Below are 17,143 nucleotides of genomic sequence, written 5' to 3'. Positions count from 1 at the left end.
CATTCATCTCCCCAATCATTATCTGTACTGTTCCAGCATCACCTGCTTCGTTCATTCATCTCCCCAATCATTATCTGTACTGTCCCAGCATCACCTGCTTCGTTCATTCATTCATCTCTCCAATCATTATCTGTACTGTCCCAGCATCACCTGCTTCATTTTTTCATCTCTCCAGTCATTATCTGTACTGCCCCATCATCCACCTGCTTCATTCATTCATTCATCTCTCCAGTCATTATCTGTACTGTCCCAGCATCACCTGCTTCATTCATTCATCTCTCCAGTCATTATCTGTACTGTCCCAGCATCACCTGCTTCATTCATTCATCTCTCCAGTCATTATCTGTACTGTCCCAGCATCACCTGCTTCATTCATTCATCTCTCCAGTCATTATCTGTACTGTCCCAGCATCACCTGCTTCATTCATTCATCTCTCCAGTCATTATCTGTACTGTCCCAGCATCACCTGCTTCATTAATTCATCTCTCCAGTCATTATCTGTACTGTCCCAGCATCACCTGCTTCATTCATTCATCTCTCCAGTCATTATCTGTACTGTCCCAGCATCCACCTGCTTCATTCATTCATCTCCCCAATCATTATCTGTACTGTCCCAGCATCCACCTGCTTCATTCATTCATCTCCCCAATCATTATCTGTACTGTGCCATCATCCACCTGCTTCATTCATTCATCTCTCCAATCATTATCTGTTCTGTCCCAGCATCACCTGCTTCATTCATTCATCTCTCCAGTCATTATCTGTACTGTCCCAGCATCACCTGCTTCATTCATTCATCTCTCCAGTCATTATCTGTTCTGTCCCATCATCATCGGCTTCATTCATTCATCTCTGCAGTCATTAGCTATACTGTCTTTACCCTAATTCATTCACTTACCTACCCAATAGTAATTCATGCTTCCCATGCATTTGTCCTGAGTTCGGCAGCCGTGCCGGGTGTTGGCCAAACCCAGAGGTTTTGTTTTTCTAAAGGTGCCAATCATATATTGGGCAAAACAATACCCTGTAAGTTATTACCCCTTAAAAACAACTACTGGGAGTTAGAGCGGCTGCCGCACGACCGCCCAATTTGGAGGCTGCTACATCATTCGGCCAGATGTCTCTCTCTTATTTACTGCAGCACTGTATATGTGTGTGTATGTGTGCGTGTAGTATGTGTGTGTGTGTGTGTGTGTGTGTGTGTATATATATATATATATATATATATATATATATATATATATATATATATATATATTATACACTCTCTGCTCAACTGTTCCATTCCACATGTCTTCATATCCCACTGTACCTTTACACCCAAACCATAACATGACCTAAGTACCACAAGTTCTGTCATTTGTCCACAAGAGGGCAGTAGTCTAATTTGTCCTTGTTACAACTTATTTCCCTCTCTCTCTCTCTCTCTCTGTCTGTCTCTCTCGCCCTCAGTATTTCCGCAGCATCGTTCCGCACCCTGCAGATCGCCAGTTCCCAGCAGCGCCCAGACTTTGTCCTCCGGAGGCAGAAGCCCCCTGGGTCTGATGTGCTGCCAGTTCGCTCTCAGAGTAAGCTGGTGAAACTGGCAGTGTGGAGTCTCTCTGCCTCATTGGGCGCAGCAGCACTAGCTGTGACGCAGAGCGCCCTGGAATGGGGCCCTGAATTATTGCTAGGACTTTTCTGAGACAACAGAATTTACAGTTCATTTGCCTGCGCTCGGCTAGGCCTGGTCTGTCCTATACATTCGGCGTGCGTTTGGCCGGGTCTGTCCTATACATTCAGCATGCGTTTGGCCCGGTCTGTCCTATACATTCAGCGTGCATTTGGCCTGGTCTGTCCTATACATTCGGCGTGCGTTTGGCCTGGTCTGTCCTATACATTCGGCGTGCGTTTGGCCTGGTCTGTCCTACACATTCGGCGTGCGCTTGGCCCGGTCTGTCCTATACATTCGGCGTGCGTTTGGCCCAGTCTGTTATAAACATTCGGCATGCGTTTGGCCCGGTCTGTCCTACAAATTCGGCGTGCGTTTGGCCCGGTCTGTCCTATACATTCGGCGTGCGTCCTACACATTCAGAGGGCTGAGCCCGGTCTGTCCTACTGGGCCTGTTGCACAGTGGGAAAGCTTGACCTGGCGCATAGCCGCAGAGCACGGCCTGTGGTACAATTGTAGAACATTTCCATTCTATTTGACAAGGTGAAATGATACTGTTTATATACCGGTAATCGGACTCCTGACCACTCAGACCCTTCGCATCCATCTCGTCCTCCATCTACAAGACTGTTGGTTGCACTTTATATGACGAGGAAGCCTGTGTATAGACATATGATATTTTATATTAAACGTTATTTATACAGATGACTGTTATGTATAGTGACTGGCGTTGGCCCCTTGCAGTATAAAGGTCTGTTGCTGGCCATTCCCATAGTCCAGGCCGGGCTGTGTTCTTATTGGTGGCAGTGTCCAGCGCATGTATACTTCTCCTGTATATGGATGTTCCCCGTCCTTTTGTAGTAATGAGCTGGTGTCAGCAGTTGTGTGACGACGTGATGTAATATCGAGGAGCATGGGGGGGCTGAGTTACACTGGGGGGGGGGGGGGTGACACGGAACCAGCTGACCAGGCATGCAAAGCCATAAGTAGGGGGACTTGTCGGTTCCAGGTCACCTCACACACCTCGGACAACCTTCCAGCTCTCCTCCAGGTGTAAATGTGAAGGACTGTACCGCGCTCTGGTATAAAGCTGCTCCAGTAAATTCTACTATATAGTTTTGTATATGAGAAGCGCTAAAAAATTGTATTTAAAAATAATAAAAGGAAAAAAATAAAACACAAAGTCAAAATAAATAATATTAAAATAAATAGCAAATAAAAATGAATAAAAATTAATAAAATATAAATAGATTAAGATCAAAATAAAAATAAAAGTGAAAATAAATGAGAATAGAAAGTAACCAGATGCGTGTGACCTGTAAGGAAAGTATGGGGTTATTAAAATATTGTTTACACTCTTCTTAGAGGTGTTGGAGTTCCCGGTGCCGACCGAACTATCCCTGCTGTTACTGTTGTCAGCTCTGAGGCCGAGTTACCTTGCAGCGCGGTTTCCTATCAAAAACTGCTCCAAACTATACATGTTAAGATCTTTTAGTCTTTCCTGGTACGTCTTGTGTAGGCCATGCACCATTTTAGTCTTTCCTGGTAGGTTTTGTGATGTAGGCCATGCACCATTTTAGTTGCCCTTCTTTGTACAGTCTCTAATGTATTTATATCCTTCTGGAGATATGGCCTCCAGAACTGAACACAATACCAATGACCTATACAGTGGCATTATTACTTGTTTCTTTCAGGTCTCTCCTGTAAGGGGGGCGGTGGTGACCGCGGTCTCTCCTGTAAGGGGTGCGGTGGTGACCGCGGTCTCTCCTGTAAGGGGGGCTGTTGGGACCGCGGACTCTCCTGTAAGGGGTTCGGTGGTGGCTGCGGTCTCTCCTGTAAGGGGTGCTGTGGTGACCGTGGTTTCTCCTGTAAGGGGTGCGGTGGTGACTGTGGCCTCTCCTGTAAGGGGGCTGTGGTGACCGTGGTCTCTCCTGTAAAGGGTGCGGTGGTGATCGTGGTCTCTCCTGTAAGGGGTGCGGTGGTGACCGTGGTCTCTCCTGTAAGGGGGGCTGTGGTGGCCGCGGACTCTCCTGTAAGGGGTGCGGTGGTGACCGCGGTCTCTCCTGTAAGGGGGGCTGTGGTGACCGCGGTCTCGCTTGTAAGGGGTGCGGTGGTGACCGTGGTCTCTCCTGTAAGGGGTGCGGTGGTGACCGTGGTCTCTCCTGTAAGGGGGGCTGTGGTGACCGTAGTCTCTCCTGTAAAGGGTGCGGTGGTGACCGTGGTCTCTCCAGTAAGGGGGGCTGTGGAGGCCGCGGTCTCTCCTGTAAGGAGGGCAGTGTTGACCGCGGTCTCTCCTGTAAGGGGTGCGGTGGTGACCGTGGTCTCTCCAGTAAGGGGGGCTGTGGTGGCCGCGGTCTCTCCTGTAAGGAGGGCAGTGTTGACCGCGGTCTCTCCTGTAAGGGTGCTGTGGTGACCGCGGTCTCTCCTGTAAGGGGGGCTGTGGTGACCGCGGACTCTCCTGTAAGGGGGCTGTGGTGACCGCGGTCTCTCCTGTAAGGGGGGCTGTGGTGACCGCGGTCTCTCCTGTAAGGGGGGCTGTGGTGACCGCGGACTCTCCTGTAAGGGGTTCGGTGGTGGCCGCGGTCTCTCCTGTAAGGGGGGCTGTGGTGACCGCGGTCTCTCCTGTAAGGGGGGCTGTGGTGACCGCGGTCTCTCCTGTAAGGGGGGCTGTGGTGACCGAGGTCTCTCCTGTAAGGGGTGCGGTGGTGACCGCGGTCTCTCCTGTAGGGGTGCGGTGGTGACCGCGGTCTCTCCTGTAAGGGGGGTGGTGGTGGCTGCGGTCTCTCCTGTAAGGGGGGCGGTGGTGGCTGCGGTCTCTCCTGTAAGGGGGGCTGTGGTGACCGTGGTCTCTCCTGTAAGGGGGGCTGTGGTGACCGCGGACTCTCCTGTAAGGGGGGCTGTGGTGACCGCGGTCTCTCCTGTAAGGGGTGCGGTGGTGACCGCGGTCTCTCCTGTAAGGGGGGCGGTGGTGGCTGCGGTCTCTCCTGTAAGGGGTGCGGTGGTCCGGCAGCTCGGTCTCTCCTGTAAGGGGGGCTGTGGTGACCGCGGTCTCTCCTGTAAGGGGGGCTGTGGTGACCACGGTCTCTCCTGTAAGGGGGGCGGTGGTCCGGCAGCTCGGTCTCTCCTGTAAGGGGGGCTGTGGTGACCACGGTCTCTCCTGTAAGGGGGGCTGTGGTGACCGCGGTCTCTCCTGTAAGGGGGGCGGTGGTAACTGCGGTCTCTCCTGTAAGGGGGGCGGTGGTCCGGCAGCTCGGTCTCTCCTGTAAGGGGGGCTGTGGTGACCACGGTCTCTCCTGTAAGGGGGGCTGTGGTGACCGCGGTCTCTCCTGTAAGGGGGGCGGTGGTGGCCGCGGTCTCTCCTGTAAGGGGGGCTGTGGTGACCGCGGTCACTCCTGTAAGGGGGGCTGTGGTGACCGCGGTCACTCCTGTAAGGGGGGCTGTGGTGACCGCGGTCTCTCCTGTAAGGGGGGCGGTGGCTGCGGTCTCTCCTGTAAGGGGGGCGGTGGTCCGGCAGCTCGGTCTCTCCTGTAAGGGGGGCGGTGGTGGCTGCGGTCTCTCCTGTAAGGGGGGCGGTGGTGGCTGCGGTCTCTCCTGTAAGGGGGGCTGTGGTGACCGCGGTCTCTCCTGTAAGGGGGGCTGTGGTCCGGCAGCTCGGTCTCTCCTGTAAGGAGGGCGGTGGTGGCTGCGGTCTCTCCTGTAAGGGGTGCGGTGGTGGCTGCGGTCTCTCCTGTAAGGGGGGCGGTGGTGACCGCGGTCTCTCCTGTAAGGGGGGCTGTGGTGGCCGCGGTCTCTCCTGTAAGGGGTGCGGTGGTGACCGCGGTCTCTCCTGTAAGGGGGGCTGTGGTCCGGCAGCTCAGTGTACAGACTGTGCTAGTTTATGGTTAGTGCAGTATATCTGTAGGGTAACTGTATCTAGTATCTGAGTCCTGTTACGTGTGTGTGTGTGTGTGTGTGTGTTAGACATTCCCCCTGCCTGCTGTATACAGATGGAGCAGGCTTTGTTGCTCACTTATAAGTACTTAACTGTAAAGAGTGCTAGCCCCTGTGACCGTCGGCATAGCCTTGTTACCCTCTGCAATAAGCTCTGCTCCATCTGTAGCACAGTAAGCGCTGTTAGGGGTCTCTGTTGTCTACGCCCTGGTGCTGGCAGGTGTCTGCTCACCCTCTGGGGGTGTTCAGGATCGCAGGGACGGGGGAGAGTCGGGGTCACCACATTGTAGCAGATGCTGCTGGATAATTAGTACGGCTAATGAGGGATGTTACAGCGGAGCAGCTGCCTCCCTCTAATTAGCCGCAGATATTAGCACCGGGGTCAGATCCACAACAAAGGAGTCAGCTCACATACAATTCCCTGAGACACAGGAAGCTGCAGCCACAACAATTATGTGTATGAAAAATCATTTATTGTAATGCAACATGGTTACATGATCAATGACATAAGAACGAGTAAGCCCCTCCCACTGCAGGGTGATACAGACAAGGCAGTATGGTACAGGGAGCCCCTCCCACTGTAGGGTTATACAGACAAGGCAGTATGGTACAGGGACCCCCTCCCACTGCAGGGTGATACAGACAAGGCAGTATGGTACAGAGAGCCCCTCCCACTGCAGGGTGATACAGACAAGGCAGTATGGTACAGGGAGCCCCTCCCACTGCAGGGTGATACAGACAAGGCAGTATGGTACAGGGAGCCCCTCCCACTGCAGGGTGATACAGACAAGGCAGTATAGTACAGGGAGCCCCTCCCACTGCAGGGTGATACAGACAAGGCAGTATGGTACAGGGAGCCCCTCCCACTGCAGGGTGATACAGACAAGGCAGTATGGTACAGAGAGCCCCTCCCACTGCAGGGTGATACAGACAAGGCAGTATGGTACAGGGAGCCCCTCCCACTGCAGGGTGATACAGACAAGGCAGTATGGTACAGGGAGCCCCTCCCACTGCAGGGTGATACAGACAAGGCAGTATGGTACAGGGAACCCCTCCCACTGCAGGGTGATACAGACAAGGCAGTATAGTACAGGGAGCCCCTCCCACTGCAGGGTGATACAGACAAGGCAGTATGGTACAGGGAGCCCCTCCCACTGCAGGGTGATACAGACAAGGCAGTATGGTACAGAGAGCCCCTCCCACTGCACGGTGATACAGACAAGGCAGTATGGTACAGGGAGCCCCTCCCACTGCAGGGTGATACAGACAAGGCAGTATGGTACAGGGAGCCCCTCCCACTGCAGGGTGATACAGACAAGGCAGTATGGTACAGGGAGCCCCTCCCACTGCAGGGTGATACAGACAAGGCAGTATGGTACAGGGAGCCCCTCCCACTGCACGGTGATACAGACAAGGCAGTATGGTACAGGGAGCCCCTCCCACTGCAGGGTGATACAGACAAGGCAGTATGGTACAGGGAGCCCCTCCCACTGCAGGGTGATACAGACAAGGCAGTATGGTACAGGGAGCCCCTCCCACTGCAGGGTGATCCAGACATGGCAGTATGGTACAGGGAGCCCCTCATACTGCAGGGTGATACAGACAAGGCAGTATAGTACAGGGAGCCCCTCCCACTGCAGGATTATACAGACAAGGCAGTATGGTACAGGGAGCCCCTCCCACTGCAGGGTGATCCAGACATGGCAGTATGGTACAGGGAGCCCCTCATACTGCAGGGTGATACAGACAAGGCAGTATAGTACAGGGAGCCCCTCATACTGCAGGGTGATACAGACAAGGCAGTATAGTACAGAGAAACCCTCCCACTGCAGGGTGATACAGACAAGGCAGTATGGTACAGGGAGCCCCTCCCACTGCAGGGTGATACAGACAAGGCAGTATGGTACAGGGAGCCCCTCATACTGCAGGGTGATACAGACAAGGCAGTATGGTACAGAGAAACCCTCCCACTGCAGGGTTACAGGCACTATGATACAGAGAGCCCCTCCCACGGCAGGGTGACACAGGAATTATGATAGAGAGACACACCCACGGCAGGGTGACAGGCACTATGATACAGAGAGCCCCTCCCACAGCAGGGTGACACAGGCACTATGATACAGAGAGCCCCTCCCACAGCAGGGTGACAGGCACTATGATAGAGAGCCCCTCCCACGTTAGGGTGACACAGAGAGCCCCTCCCACAGCAGGGTGACACAGGCACTATGATACAGAGAGCCCCTCCCACAGCAGGGTGACACAGATAGGCACTATGATACAGAGAGCCCCTCCCACAGCAGGGTGACACAGGAACTATGATACAGAGAGCCCCTCCCACAGCAGGGTGACACAGATAGGCACTATGTTACAGAGAGCCCCTCCCACGGCAGAGTCATAGGCACTATGATACAGAGAGCCCCTCCCATGGCAGGGTGACACAGGCACTATGATACAGAGAGCCCCTCCCACGACAGGGTGACAGATAGGCACTATGATACAGAGAGCCCCTCCCACGGCAGGGTGACACAGGCACTATGATACAGAGAGCCCCTCCCATGGCAGGGTGACACAGGCACTATGATACAGAGAGCCCCTCCCACGACAGGGTGACAGATAGGCACTATGATACAGAGAGCCCCTCCCACGGCAGGGTGACACAGGCACTATGATACAGAGAGCCCCTCCCATGGCAGGGTGACACAGGCACTATGATACAGAGAGCCCCTCCCACGGCAGGGTGACACAGGCACTATGATACAGAGAGCCCCTACCACGGCAGGGTGACAGGCACTATGCTACAGAGAGCCCCTCCCATGACAGGGTGACAGGCACTGTCTTACTGAGAGCCCGTCCCACGGCAGGGTGACAGGCACTATGATACAGAGAGCCCCTCCCACGACAGGGTGACAGGAACTGTGTTACTGAGAGCCCCTCCCACGGCAGGGTGACACAGGAACTATGATACAGAGAGCCCCTCCCACGGCAGGGTGACAGGCACTTCGATACAGAGAGCCCCTCCCACGGCAGGGTAACAGATAGGCACTATGATACAGAGAGCCCCTTCCACGGCAGGGTCATAGGCACTATGTTACAGAGAGCCCCTCCCACGGCAGGGTCATAGGCACTATGATACAGAGAGCCCCTCCCACAGCAGGGTGACACGCACTATGATACAGAGAGCCCCTCCCACGACAAGGTGACACAGGCACTATGATACAGAGAGCCCCTCCCACGACAGGGTGACAGGCACTATGATACAGAGATCCCCTTCCACGGCAGGGTGACACAGGCACTATGATACAGAGAGCCCCTCCCACGGCAGGGTGAAACGGGCACTATGATACAGAGAGCCCCTCCCACGGCAGGGTGACACAGGCACTATGATACAGAGAGCCCCTCCCACGGCAGGGTGACAGGCACTATGATACAGAGAGCCCCTCCCACGACAGGGTGACAGGCACTGTGTTACTGAGAGCCCCTCCCACGGCAGGGTGACAGGCACTATGATACAGAGAGCCCCTCCCACGACAGGGTGACAGGCACTGTGTTACTGAGAGCCCCTCCCACGGCAGGGTTATAGGCACTATGATGCAGAGAGCCCCTCCCACGACAGGGTGACAGATAGGCATTATGATACAGAACAAGGTGACGGGTGTGGGGCGATGCTACACGAGGGACGATCTACAGTGCTCCGCGGGGGAAGCTGCTGTGGCAGAGTCCTGGGGTCCGGGTGTAGCTCCTCCTCACAGGGGCCTGAAGGTGAGAAGTGGCGGCTTCTCTGGCATCAGGATAAAGCCAAATACGGTCTTGATGTCGTCCTTACTGACCGTGTCTATCTGGAAGTTCTTCAGCATCTGGGGGGAGAGCAGGGTAATATGTATATGTGTGTGTGTATAATATATATATATATATATATATATATATATATATATATATATATATATATATATATATATATATACTGCCTGCAGCCTGGTCCCACCCCCATGGCCACGTCCTCATCTACAGGCCCCTCCCTCCAATGCCCCATCTACAGGCCGCGTCTGACCACGCAGCCCCCTATCGAGGTCTATGGGCCAGATTCTCTAAGCTTCAAGAGTGATAAACAGCCAACCAATCAGCTCCTGTCTGACATTTTTCAAACACAGTCTGTGACATGACAGGCAGGAGCTGATTGGCTCCTTGTTTATCACTCTCCATTGTATCACTTTAGAAGCTTAGTGCATCTGGCCCTAGGTATGGTGACCGCAGCTTTGTGATTGGTTGCCTGAGGGCTGACGTACCACTTTCTGGTCGGTGTTCTGTCACCGCTCCTAATTGGCAGCAGCATGTCAGACCATTCTGACATTCAGGGGGCGCTGGGAGTGACATCACAGCCCCGGATGTGCGTCCAGCTGTGAATCAGCCCCTCAGTACCTGAGTCTCCCCTCCCTGTCCTCACTCAGACTCACGTGCATCAGGAAAAGCATCATCTCCGTCTCTGCGAGCCTGCGTCCGATACATTGGCGCGATCCGAAGCCGAACGCCAGCGCCTTGAAGTTTGTGTCATCTCTGCGCATCCAGCGCCTGGGATCATAGCGCAGCGGATCTTGGAATACCTGAGCGCTGCGCCCCATGGGGTACAGCCCCACCTGGACCAGGGTCTGCGGGAGACAGAGCGGCGGTTACACGCGGAGTAGGGCAGGGCAAGCGGCAGGAGCAGTGTGTCTCCCCGGAATACCCTGGGGGCGGAGCCCGTACCCCAATGCGTCTCACCCCGTTAGGAATGTGGTAGTTGTGCAGCGTGATGTCCTTTGTCAGATGTCTCTGCACCGTGATCCCCACTGGGTACAGCCTGCGGAACACAGGGACCATACATAACATATATATATATATAACATACAGTATGTACATGGAGGTACAGAGGTGCATCAATCAGAGCCGTGGCCACAGGTGTATAACACCCAGCACCAGCCACGCAGTCTCCACGTGCACACATTTGTCATACAGAATGGGTTCTGAAGAGCTCAGTATATACAGATCTGTACATACATCACATATACTCTGAGTATCGTCCTTCTGCTGTGGTGTTACCCGCTGGATACGTCCCTCAAATGGGGAGACACTAAAGTGCCAGCTCATCTGCAGTGTCCGGAGCCGGGAGCGGCATTGGTGAGAGACGGGTGCTGCAGTGTCAGGAGCCGGGAGCGGCATTGGTGAGAGACGGGTGCTGCAGTGGTGAGAGGGGGGTGTGGCAGTGATGGGAGCCAGGTGCTACAGTGACGGGAGGGGGTATGTGGCAGTGATGTGATACTCATGTGGCAGTGATGCAAAGGGGGTGCGGCAGTGATAAGAGCCAGGGGGGGCAGTGATGAGAGGGGGATGCTGCATTGATGCGAGCCAGGTGCTGCAGTGATGGGAGGGGGATGTGGCATTGATGCGAGCCAGGTGCTGCAGTGATGGGAGGGGGATGTGGCAGTGATGGGAGCCAGGTGCTACAGTGACGGGAGGGGGAATGTGGCAGTGATGGGAGCCAGGTGCTGCAGTGACGGGAGGGGGTATGTGGCAGTGATGGGAGCCAGGTGCTGCAGTGACAGGAGGGGGTATGTGGCAGTGATGCAAAGAGGGTGCGGCAGTGATAAGTGCCAGGGGGGGCTAGTGATGGGAGGCAGATGCTGCATTGATGCGAGCCAGGTGCTGCAGTGATGGGAGCCAGGTGCTGCAGTGATGGGAGGGGGGTGCGGCAGTGATGGGAGCCAGGTGCTGCAGTGACGGGAGGGGGTATGTGACAGTGATGTGATACTCATGTGGCAGTGATGGGAGAGGGGTGTGGCAGTGACAGGCACCAGGTGCTGCAGTGATGGGAGGCAGTATGTGGCAGTGACGTGAAACTCATGTGGCAGTGATGGGAGAGGGGTGCGGCAGTGATGGGAGAGGGGTGCGGCAGTGATGGGAGAGGGGTGTGGCAGTGACAGGTACTGCAGTGATGGGAGGCAGTATGTGGCAGTGACGTGACACTCATGTGGCAGTGATGGGAGAGGGGTGCGGCAGTGACAGGCGCTGGGTGCGGCAGTGATGGGTGACAGGAGGGGGGTGCAGAAATGATGGGAGATAGGTGCTGCAGTGATGGGAGCCAGGTGCTGCAGTGACAGGAGGGGATATGTGGCAGTGATGTGAGCCAGGTGCTGCAGTGACAGGATGGGGGTATTGGGCAGTGATGTGATATTCATGTGGCAGTGATGGAAAGGGGGTGCGGCAGTGATATCAGCCAGGTGCTGCAGTGATGGGAGGGGGGTGTGGCAGTGACAGGCACCAGGTGCTGCAGTGATGGGAGGCAGTATGTTGCAGTGACGTGACACTCATGTGGCAGTGATGGGAGAGGGGTGCGGCAGTGACAGGCACCAGGTGCTGCAGTGTTGGGAGGCAGTATGTGGCAGTGACGTGACACTCATGTGGCAGTGATGGGAGAGGGGTGCGGCAGTGACAGGCACCAGGTGCTGCAGTGTTGGGAGGCAGTATGTGGCAGTGACGTGACACTCATGTGGCAGTGATGGGAGAGGGGTGCGGCAGTGACAGGCACCAGGTGCTGCAGTGATGGGAGGCAGTATGTGGCAGTGACGTGACACATGTGGCAGTGATGGGAGAGGGGTGCGGCAGTGACAGGCGCTGGGTGCGGCAGTGATGGGTGCCAGGTGCTGCAGTGATGGGAGGGGGTATGTGACCGTGATGTGACACTCATGTGGCAGTGATGGGAGGGGGGTGCCGCAGTGATGGGAGCAAGGTGCTGCAGTGACTGGAGGGGGTATGTGGCAGTGATGTGACACTCATGGCAGTGACAGGAGAGGGGCGCGGCAGTGAAGGGAGCCAGGGTGGGCAGTGATGGGAGGGAGGTTCGGCAGAGATGAGAGCCAGGGGGGGGGGGGGGGGCAGTGATGGCTTGACGGGAGGGGGATGCTGCAGTGATGGGAGCCAGATGCTGCAGTAACTGGAGGTGGGTGTGGCAGTGATGGGAGCCAGGTGCTGCAGTAACTGGAGGGGGTGTGGCAGTGATGGGAGCCAGGTGCTGCAGTGACGGGAGGGGGATGCTGCAATGATGGGAGGAGGGTGCGGCAGTGATGGGAGCCAGGTGCTGCAGTGACGGGAGGGGATATGTGGCAGTGATGTGATCCAGGTGCTGCAGTGACAGGATGGGGGTATTGGGCAGTGATGTGATATTCATGTGGCAGCGATGGAAAGGGGGTGCGGCAGTGATAAGAGCCAGGGGGGGCAGTGATGGGTGACGGGAGGGGGATGCTGCAGTGATGCGAGCCAGGTGCTGCAGTGATGGGAGGGGGGTGTGGCAGTGATGGGAGCCAGGTGCTGCAGTGATGGGAGGGGGGTGTGGCAGTGATGTGACACTCATGGCAGTGACAGGAGAGGGGCGCGGCAGTGAAGGGAGCCGGGTGCTGCAGTGATGCAAGTCAGGGTGGGCAGTGATTGGAGGGGGGTTCGGCAGAGATAAGAGCCAGGGGGGGGGGCAGTGATGGCTTGACGGGAGGGGGATGCTGCAGTGATGGGAGCCAGATGCTGCAGTAACTGGAGGGGGGTGTGGCAGTGATGGGAGCCAGGTGCTGCAGTGACAGGAGGGGGTATGTGGCAGTGATGGGAGCCAGGTGCTGCAGTGACAGGAGGGGGTATGTGGCGGTGATGGGAGCCAGGTGCTGCAGTAACTGGAGCGGGTGTGGCAGTGATGGGAGCCAGGTGCTGTAATAACTGGAGGGGGGTGTGGCAGTGATGGGAGCCAGGTGCTGCAGTAACTGGAGGGGGGTGTGGCAGTGATGGGAGCCAGGTGCTGCAGTAACTGGAGGGGAGTGTGGCAGTGATGGGAGCCAGGTGCTGCAGTGACGGTAGGGAATATGTGGCAGTGATGGGAGCCAGGTGCTGCAGTGGTGAGAGTGGGGTGCTGCAGTAACGGGAGGGTATATGTGGCAATGATGGGAGCCAGGTGCTGCAGTGATGAGAGGGGTGGGTGCGGCAGTGATGGGAACCAGGTGCGGCAGTGATGGGAGGGGGGGTGCGGCAGTGACAGGAGGGGGTATGTGATACTCATGGCAGAGGGGCGCGGCAGTGAAGAGAGCCGGGTGCTGCACTGACGGAAGCCAGGGGGGCAGTGATAGGAGAGGGGTGCGGCAGTGATGGGAGCCAGGGGGGACAGTGATGGGTGACGGGAGAGGGATGCTGCAGTGATGGGAAGGGGGTGCGGCAGTGATGGGAGGGGGTATGTGGCAGTGATGGGAGAGGAGTGCGGCAGTGATGGGAGCCAGGTGCTGAAGTGACGGGAGGGGGGTGTGGCAGTGATGGGAGCCAGGTGCTGCAGTGACGGGAGGGGGGTGCGGCAGTGATGGGAGCCAGGTGCTGCAGTGACGGGAGGGGGGTGCGGCAGTGATGGGAGCCAGGTGCTGCAGTGATGGGAGGGGGTATGTGACAGTGATGTGATACTCATGTGGCAGTGATGAGAAAGGGATGCGGCAGTGATGGGAGTCAGGTGCTGAAGTGACGGGAGGGGGATGCTGCAATGATGGGAGGGGGGTGCGGCAGTGATGGGAGCCAGGTGCTTCAGTGACGGGAGGGGACATGTGGCAGTGATGGGAGGGGGGTGCGGCAGTGATGGGAGGGGACATGTGGCAGTGATGGGAGCCAGGTGCTGCAGTGACAGGAGGGGATATGTGGCAGTGATGGGAGAGGGGTGCTGCAGTGACAGGCGCTGGGTGCAGTAGTGATGGGTGACGGGAGGGGGGTGCGGCAGTGATGGGAGCCAGGTGCTGAAGTGACGGGAGGGGGATGCTGCAATGATGGGAGGGGGGTGCGGCAGTGATGGGTGATGGGAGGGGGGTGCCACAGTGACCAAAGCCTGGGGTGGCCTGGCTGTATGTGGTCACAGTGCTATATGTACAGGCTGCTGTATAAGTCCTACATCTATATTTTCTCATACTGAAAAGTCACTAAATAAAAGCTATCCGTTTTCTGTAATAATGTCGGGTGAACTCATTTTCTATTATATATGTGTGAGTCATATGGTGGAAATCCAGCACTTACCGCAGCGTTTCCTTGATGGCGCCCTTCAGCAGCGGCATGGCGTTCAGTAACTGGTTCAGGTCTTTATGATTCTGGCCTTCTGCTCTCCGAACCTCATCCCTCAGGTCTCTCTGCACAGACTGGTTCCGCGCCAGCTCAAAGAGGGTGAAGAGCAGGGGCATAGCGGTCTGGGGGCAGAGAGAGGTAAGGGGTAGGAAATGTCTCAGTGTCCTGCAGCTGTCAGTGTGCGGGGCAGAGAGAGGTAAGGGGTAGGAAATGTCTCAGTGTCCTGCAGCCTTCAGTGTGCAGGGCAGAGAGAGGTAAGGGGTAGGGAATGTCTTAGTGTCCTGCAGCTATCAGTGTGCGGGGCAGAGCGAGGTAAGGGGTAAGAAATGTCTCAGTGTCCTGCAGCTGTCAGTGTGCGGAGCAGAGAGAGGTAAGGGGTAGGGAATGTCTCAGTGTCCTGCAGCTGTCAGTGTGCGGGGCAGAAAGAGGTAAGGGGTAGGGAATGTCTCTGTGTCCTGCAGCTGTCAGTGTGCGGGGCAGAGAGAGGTAAGGTGCAGGAAATGTCTCCGTGTCCTGCAGCTGTCATTGTGCGGGGCAGAGAGAGGTAAGGGGTAGGACATGTCTCAGTGTCCTGCAGCTGTCAGTGTGCGGGGCAGAGAGAGGTAAGGGGTAGGAAATGTCTCAGTGTCCTGCAGCTGTCAGTGTGCGGGGCAGAGAGAGGTAAGGGTTAGGGAATGTCTCCGTGTCCTGCAGCTGTCAGTGTGCGGGGCAGAGAGAGGTAAGGGGTAGGAAATAAATGTCTGTGTCCTGCAGCTGTCAATGTGCGGGGCACAGAGAGGTAAGGGGTAGGAAATGTCTCAGTGTCCTGCAGCTGTCATTGTGCGGGGCAGAGAGAGGTAAGGGGAAGGAAATGTCTCAGTGTCCTGCAGCTGTCATTGTGCGGGGCAGAGAGAGGTAAGGGGTAGGAAATGTCTCAGTGTCCTGCAGCTGTCAGTGTGCGGGGCAGAGAGAGGTAAGCGGTTGGAAATGTCTCAGTGTCCTGCAGCTGTCAGTGTGCGGGGCAGAGAGAGGTAAAGGGTAGGGAATGTCTCAGTGTCCTGCAGCTTTCAGTGTGCGGGGCAGAGAGAGGTAAGGGGTAGGAAATAAATGTCTGTGTCCTGCAGCTGTCAATGTGCGGGGCACAGAGTAGTAAGGGGTAGGAAATGTCTCAGTGTCCTGCAGCTGTCAGTGTGCGGGGCAGAGAGAGGTAAGGGGTAGGGAATGTCTTAGTGTCCTGCAGCTGTCAGTGTGCTGGGCAGAGAGAGGTAAGGGGTAGGAAATGTCTCAGTGTCCTGCAGCTGTCAGTGTGCGGGGCAGAGAGAGGTAAGGGTTAGGGAATGTCTCCGTGTCCTGCAGCTGTCAGTGTGCGGGGCAGAGAGAGGGAAGGGGTAGGGAATGTCTCAGTGTCCTGCAGCTGTCAGTGTGCGGGGCAGAGAGAGGTAAGGGTTAGGAAATCTCAGTGTTCTGCAGCTGTCAGTGTGCGGGGCAGAGAGAGGTAAGGGGTAGGAAATGTCTCGGTGTCCTGCAGCTGTCAGTGTGCGTGGCAGAGAGAGGTAAGGGGTAGGGAATGTCTCAGTGTCCTGCAGCTGTCAGTGTGCGGGGCAGAGAGAGGTAAATGGTAGGAAATGTCTCAGTGTCCTGCAGCTGTCAGTGTGCGGGGCAGAGAGAGGTAAGGGGTAGGAAATGTCTCAGTGTCCTGCAGCTGTCAGTGTGTGGGGCAGAGAGAGGTAAGGGGTAGGGAATGTCTCAGTGTCCTGCAGCTGTCAGTGTGCGGGGCAGAGAGAGGTAAGGGGTAGGAAATGTCTGTGTCCTGCAGCTGTCAGTGTGCGGGGCAGAGAGAGGTAAGGTGCAGGAAATGTCTCAGTGTCCTGCAGCTGTCAGTGTGCGGGGCAGAGAGAGGTAAGGGGTAGGAAATGTCTCAGTGTCCTGCAGCTGTCAGTGTGCAGGGCAGAGAGAGGGAAGGGGTAGGGAATGTCTCAGTGTCCTGCAGCTGTCAGTGTGCGGGGCAGAGAGAGGGAAGGGGTAGGGAATGTCTCAGTGTCCTGCAGCTGTCAGTGTGCGGGGCAGAGTGAGGTAAGGGGTAGGGAATGTCTCAGTGTCCTGCAGCTGTCAGTGTGCGGAGCAGAGAGAGGTAAGGGGTAGGAAATGTCTCAGTGTCCTGCAGCTGTCAGTGTGCGGGGCAGAGAGAGGTAAGGGGTAGGGAATGTCTTAGTGTCCTGCAGCTGTCAGTGTGCGGGGCAGAGAGAGGTAAGGGGTAGGAAATGTCTCAGTGTCCTGCAGCTGTCAGTGTGCGGGGCAGAGAGAGGGAAGGGTTAGGGAATGTCTCCGTGTCCTGCAGCTGTCAGTGTGCGGGGCAGAGAGAGGGAAGGGGTAGGGAATGTCTCAGTGTCCTGCAGCTGTCAGTGTGCGGGGCAGAGAGAGGTAAGGGGTAGGGAATGTCTCAGTGTCCTGCAGCTGTCAGTGTGCGGGGCAGAGAGAGGTAA

At 56.1% G+C, this 17,143-nt stretch overlaps 2 protein-coding genes across 2 annotated transcripts in view; one reads left to right on the top strand and one right to left on the bottom strand.

Annotated features, from left to right (window-relative positions):
- Window positions 1-2,563, top strand: part of LOC146056328 (TBC1 domain family member 20-like) — a 39,685-nt gene extending 37,122 nt beyond the window's left edge. Inside the window, exon 8 of the mRNA XM_083168385.1 lies at window positions 1,454-2,563. Coding sequence (XP_083024511.1) covers window positions 1,454-1,685 — 232 coding nt within the window. The 3' untranslated portion in view covers window positions 1,686-2,563. The remainder of the gene's footprint in view (window positions 1-1,453) is intronic.
- Window positions 2,564-7,600: 5,037 nt separating this feature from the next.
- LOC146056334 (cytochrome P450 11B, mitochondrial-like) overlaps window positions 7,601-17,143 on the bottom strand; it is a 52,533-nt gene continuing 42,990 nt past the window's right edge. Inside the window, exons 6-9 of the mRNA XM_083168391.1 lie at window positions 14,637-14,803; window positions 10,338-10,416; window positions 10,034-10,225; window positions 7,601-9,436 (exon numbers count right to left, since the gene is read on the bottom strand). Coding sequence (XP_083024517.1) covers window positions 9,326-9,436; window positions 10,034-10,225; window positions 10,338-10,416; window positions 14,637-14,803 — 549 coding nt within the window. The 3' untranslated portion in view covers window positions 7,601-9,325. The remainder of the gene's footprint in view (window positions 9,437-10,033; window positions 10,226-10,337; window positions 10,417-14,636; window positions 14,804-17,143) is intronic.

Source organism: Crinia signifera, unplaced genomic scaffold, assembly GCF_055691185.1.
Source record: "Crinia signifera unplaced genomic scaffold, ASM5569118v1 HAP2_SCAFFOLD_80, whole genome shotgun sequence".
In the NCBI taxonomy this organism is placed as follows: Eukaryota; Metazoa; Chordata; class Amphibia; order Anura; family Myobatrachidae; genus Crinia; species Crinia signifera.
Note: the sequence above shows the minus strand (reverse complement) of the source record. Positions and strands in the feature narration are given on the sequence as shown.